The following is a 5,356-nucleotide window of genomic DNA, read 5'->3' on the forward strand; positions in this document are numbered from 1 at the left end:
TTGTGTGTCAAATATTTTAGTTTATATATGGTGAAAAGATAAAATGAATAGTTTCAAATTTTGTGTTTTATGAATTCCTCACTACCTCTTTCTTTCACTAATACGTATGAAATGTGTATGGTTGTTTATAAATAAGATGGATGGATGTTTTGATTTTGATTTGAATGTTAATGTTACTTAAATTATAGATTTTAACCATTTGAATGAAATATGGAGAGAACAGTTTTTATATGTAAAAACAAATTAATGTGAGAAAGAAATAAATAGCAATGCCTTTCTTCACTAATAAATTGTATTTATATTTTTTATTAACAAAATAAAATTTATATTAATTATTAGTGTATGAGGTGTGTTCTTGTACAAAGGAAAGTATTGCAAAATTACAAAATGGAAAGTTGAAATTACTGCACTCATTTGCTAAAATCAAATTAGTTAATTATAGAACGAAAAATAAATAAATAAGTTGTATTTGATGATCCTAGATAAATAACTTTTGAAGAATAAAGATCAACTATTTAAAAAAAATATGTGTATCACAAAAAAGAATAGAGAAAAAAATCACAAAAATCACATCCCAAATTATAATAATTCATATTATAATAATTTATATACCAAACATAAACTATAATAATCACGTATTATTATAACTCATAGACTATAATAACTCACTCCACGTCCCGTAGTTATTAAATAAAAGAAAGTAACGGTAACATTAACATTATAACTTCGCCCTCATTTATGGCAAGGAAAAATTGGGGGGATTGGCAAGTATTATATTTGTTTATGGAAAACTTTTGTGAAGGTGGAAAATAGAGAGAGCCAAATTAACAAAAATAATAACAAAATCAAAGGGTGTAGAATTCATCCAGTTTGAGAGCGGAAGATTAGATGGGTGAAGAAAGGATTATTCTAGAACCCTAGCCCACGTGTCATAATCCAACCCTCACCTTTTCTTCAAAAACCCTTTCTTTCTTCTCCCTCCCCTATATCTCCTTCTTCGACCACCAAACTCTTTTCTCTCAATTTCCCAGCATCTTCTTCATTTTTCATTCTTAATTCAACCCATTTCTTCTCTCTTTTCGTTTCTATTTTCATCGTTTCTCTATAATTTCTCCCTTAATGGCTGCATCCACCGCTCAGATCCATGGCCTCGGAGCTCCATCCTTTGCTGCCGCCTCCATGCGCAAACCTAAAGACCTCTCTTCACGCTCTGTGTTCTTTGGACAGAAACTCGGCAATTCTTCTGCTTTTCCTGCCGCCGCTTTTTTGAATTTGAGGAGTAATATTAACCGTAGGAATTCCAGTGTTAGGCCGCTGAGGGTTGTTAACGAGAAAGTTGTGGGAATTGATCTTGGAACTACTAACTCTGCTGTTGCCGCCATGGAAGGTGGGAAGCCTACTATTGTAACTAACGCTGAAGGTCAGAGAACGACGCCATCGGTGGTGGCTTACACGAAAAATGGAGATAGGCTTGTGGGTCAAATTGCTAAACGACAGGCAGTTGTAAATCCTGAGAATACTTTCTTTTCGGTGAAGAGGTTTATTGGTAGAAAGATGTCGGAGGTGGATGAGGAGTCTAAGCAGGTCTCCTACCGAGTAGTACGCGATGAGAATGGAAATGTGAAGCTGGAATGTCCGGCGATTGGAAAACAATTTGCCGCTGAAGAAATTTCAGCTCAGGTATGACTTACTTCTTGTTCTTATCATCGTACATTCATGTTGGTTTCCGATCGCGCGGTTGATTTTAATAGTGAAATGAAGATATTATCATTTGAAACTGCTTGAGATGATTGTAGAATACTGGATTTGGTTATTTAATTTAACTTCATAGATGGATTATATGGAAGGCACTCCGTTACTCAAGCATGCTGATTGGTGATATTACTTTCTTTTTTTGTTTCGTTTGGTGTTTGTTCAGGTCTTAAGGAAGCTAGTGGATGATGCTTCGAAGTTTTTGAATGATAAAGTAACGAAGGCTGTGGTGACAGTGCCTGCCTACTTCAATGATTCTCAAAGAACAGCCACGAAGGATGCTGGTCGTATTGCTGGTCTTGAAGTTTTGCGTATTATCAATGAACCCACCGCAGCTTCATTAGCTTATGGATTTGAGAAGAAGAGCAATGAAACGATCTTGGTGTTTGATCTTGGTGGTGGTACTTTTGATGTTTCAGGTATATATCTGCTGCCAAGACTTTATGGCTTCCTGTTCATTTCCATAACCTATCCCACTTACTATAAGGCACAACAATAACTCTTGAATTTCTTTTGTTTATAGTGCTTGAAGTGGGCGATGGAGTGTTCGAAGTGCTTTCTACATCAGGGGATACACATTTGGGTGGTGATGACTTCGATAAGGTTTGATTGCTGTTGGACTAATAGATTACTAAACATTTCTTTTTCATCATTATCTGGTTGAAAAATTTGAACCTCTTTGTGTATTCTGCAGAGAATTGTTGACTGGCTTGCTGCAAATTTCAAAAGGGATGAAGGCATTGATTTGCTGAAAGACAAACAGGCTCTTCAGCGGCTAACTGAGACGGCTGAGAAAGCCAAAATGGAGCTGTCATCTTTGACCCAGGCCAACATTAGGTATGTAACATGCCGTATATCCTAGTTGTCAATTGTTGACCTGAATTGTTGTGTTCTCTGTTTCTTTAATTTAATTTTGATGTTACACATTGGTAATGGGAGTCATTTTTCAGTTTGCCTTTCATCACTGCCACGGCAGATGGCCCCAAGCACATTGAGACCACACTTACAAGGGCCAAGTTTGAGGAATTGTGCTCAGATCTTCTTGATAGGTACCTACCGTCACTACATTTTATCATTTATTTTAGTTTTAATTGTAAAGCATTGACCAAGTCACTGAGGGATTAATTTTTATTTTTTATTTTTCGTAGTTTTAGATAAAGGAAGAAAGTGGCACAGGCATCTAAATATATCTTATTTGTTTTAATTGACTACTTAGGCTGAAGACTCCAGTTGAAAACTCCTTAAGGGATGCTAAACTCTCCTTCAAGGATATTGACGAGGTGATTCTTGTCGGTGGATCAACCCGTATTCCTGCCGTCCAGGAACTTGTCAAGAAGATGACTGGAAAGGAACCTAATGTCACTGTCAATCCTGATGAAGTTGTTGCTTTAGGTGCTGCTGTTCAGGTAGGTCTGGGAATGTACTTATCTGTCTGTCATTGTGAATATCTTTCTAGGTTAACTTTACTTTCTTTCCATACATTTCTTCCTGGACATGTACGGGTACGTTTTGGAAGATAAAATCACTGTTGTCATATTTGAATAAACTCTGAGAATGTGTATCTAATCAATCAAATCAATTTATTGATTTGTTTTACACTTTTAAACATGGTTTTCGTAAACTAATTGATTTTGAAATATTAAAAACATGTCTTATAGAGATTTTAAATATGACAAGTAATTTTAAACCTTCCAAAAGGATTGCTAAACATACCATATGTCAAAATATTGGGAAGATCGTATTTATTATATTATTTTCTGCTGGTTAGCCCTAGAAAATAATTACAAAGTCTGTGTTTTAATTACTGAAATGAACGAGTAATTATTATTTTTTCTTTAAATAACCAGATATATAATTTAACAGTAGCATCATTATCTATTATTTATGTTTTTAATTGGTAAACAGAAGAACCCTGTTACGTCTTCTTAGCACATGAATCCTTTCCCAAGTAAAAATAATGAATTTAGAGTACAATTTTAACCTACACACACCACACATAATATAGCAATTTTGTTTCGAAATTGAGGTAGTAATTTTTGGTTAGTAAGTATGGGGATATTAGTTTAAATAAAGTTGTGCTATAGGAGATCGATATTTATTTATGTAGTAAAAACTGTGGATTATTGTTGATTGAATATAACTTTTTACTTGTAGGCTGGTGTTTTGGCTGGAGACGTTAGTGACATTGTGCTATTGGATGTGAGTCCGCTATCTTTGGGTCTTGAGACCCTTGGCGGTGTAATGACCAAAATTATCCCCAGAAACACTACACTTCCTACCTCGAAGTCCGAGGTTTTCTCCACCGCTGCTGATGGTCAGACCAGTGTTGAGATTAATGTTCTTCAAGGAGAACGAGAGTTTGTGAGGGACAACAAATCACTTGGTAGTTTCCGACTAGACGGCATTCCCCCCGCACCACGTGGGGTGCCTCAGATTGAAGTCAAATTCGATATCGATGCCAATGGAATCCTCTCGGTTACTGCAATTGACAAAGGCACAGGCAAGAAGCAAGATATCACCATTACTGGTGCTAGCACATTGCCAAGTGATGAGGTACGTTTGTGAACGCATGAAGTATAATTAATTGATTGACTTGTTAAGGAACATTTAAAAAACTGTATTGCCCCACAGGTGGAGCGAATGGTTAGTGAAGCAGAGAAGTTTGCCAAGGAGGACAAGGAGAAGAGAGATGCCATCGATACGAAGAACCAGGCTGATTCTGTTGTGTATCAGACAGAGAAGCAACTGAAGGAGCTTGGAGACAAAGTGCCTGGGTCAGTGAAGGAGAAGGTGGAATCAAAACTTGGGGAATTGAAGGAAGCAATTTCAGGTGGCTCAACCGAGGCCATTAAGGAAGCAATGGCTGCTCTAAATCAAGAGGTGATGCAACTGGGACAATCCTTGTACAATCAGCCCGGTGCTGCTCCTGGACCGGGTGCTGGCAGCGAATCAGGGCCATCGGAATCAACAGGCAAAGGACCCGAAGGAGATGTCATTGATGCCGATTTTACTGACAGCAAATGAAACGATTCAAGTTTGTTCCCCCCCCACCCCCCAGCCCCCAGCCCCCACCCCCCAGCCCCCACCATTCTGAATAGAAAATTTTGCTCTAATCAGGCTTGGATTTGTATTCCGATTTGATTTTTACGGGGCAGGATTGGATTGGGGTGTTGGTTTGAGAAATTGTTGGTAGCCACTGTCCCATTGATATTAGCTTTTTATAAAATAGGTGACCTCTGTAAGAGTAAAATGCTTTACATGGACACTATCAGCTAGAATTTGAGAGGCAGCTGTAACTTCCAAATTTTTCCATACGGTTGTGTTTCATGTTATTGTTTACTACTGCAACTACATCTCCTGCTCTCCCTATATGCTCTTTTTTCTTCTAAAAGCTCCTTTTCATTTTAAAATGAAGCTGACGCTGAATTTAATGGCCTTTGAAGTCACAACGCATTTGCTTTTTTACTTTTTACTTTTTACTTTTTTTTCTAAAACGAAAGACAATCACCACCATCGTGTGCAAATGCGTAATTGTTCAGAATGAGTTTTAATGTTCAAAGTTTTAAATCCTGATGTTTTTGTATTATTTAAAATTTTGAACATG

General features: G+C 37.1%; 1 protein-coding gene across 1 annotated transcript; it reads left to right on the plus strand.

The window, feature by feature from the left end:
• The first annotated feature begins 771 nt into the window (after window positions 1-771).
• On the plus strand, window positions 772-5,064 carry LOC103496889 (stromal 70 kDa heat shock-related protein, chloroplastic). Its single transcript, XM_008458921.3, has 8 exons — window positions 772-1,680; window positions 1,919-2,171; window positions 2,276-2,355; window positions 2,447-2,589; window positions 2,703-2,801; window positions 2,969-3,158; window positions 3,907-4,305; window positions 4,384-5,064. The coding sequence occupies exons 1-8, from the start codon at window positions 1,120-1,122 to the stop codon at window positions 4,774-4,776; spliced, it is 2,118 nt and encodes a 705-aa protein (XP_008457143.2). The 5' UTR covers window positions 772-1,119; the 3' UTR covers window positions 4,777-5,064.
• The last annotated feature ends 292 nt before the right edge of the window (window positions 5,065-5,356 follow it).

Source organism: Cucumis melo, chromosome 5 (genome assembly GCF_025177605.1).
Source record: "Cucumis melo cultivar AY chromosome 5, USDA_Cmelo_AY_1.0, whole genome shotgun sequence".
NCBI lineage: Eukaryota > Viridiplantae > Streptophyta > Magnoliopsida > Cucurbitales > Cucurbitaceae > Cucumis > Cucumis melo.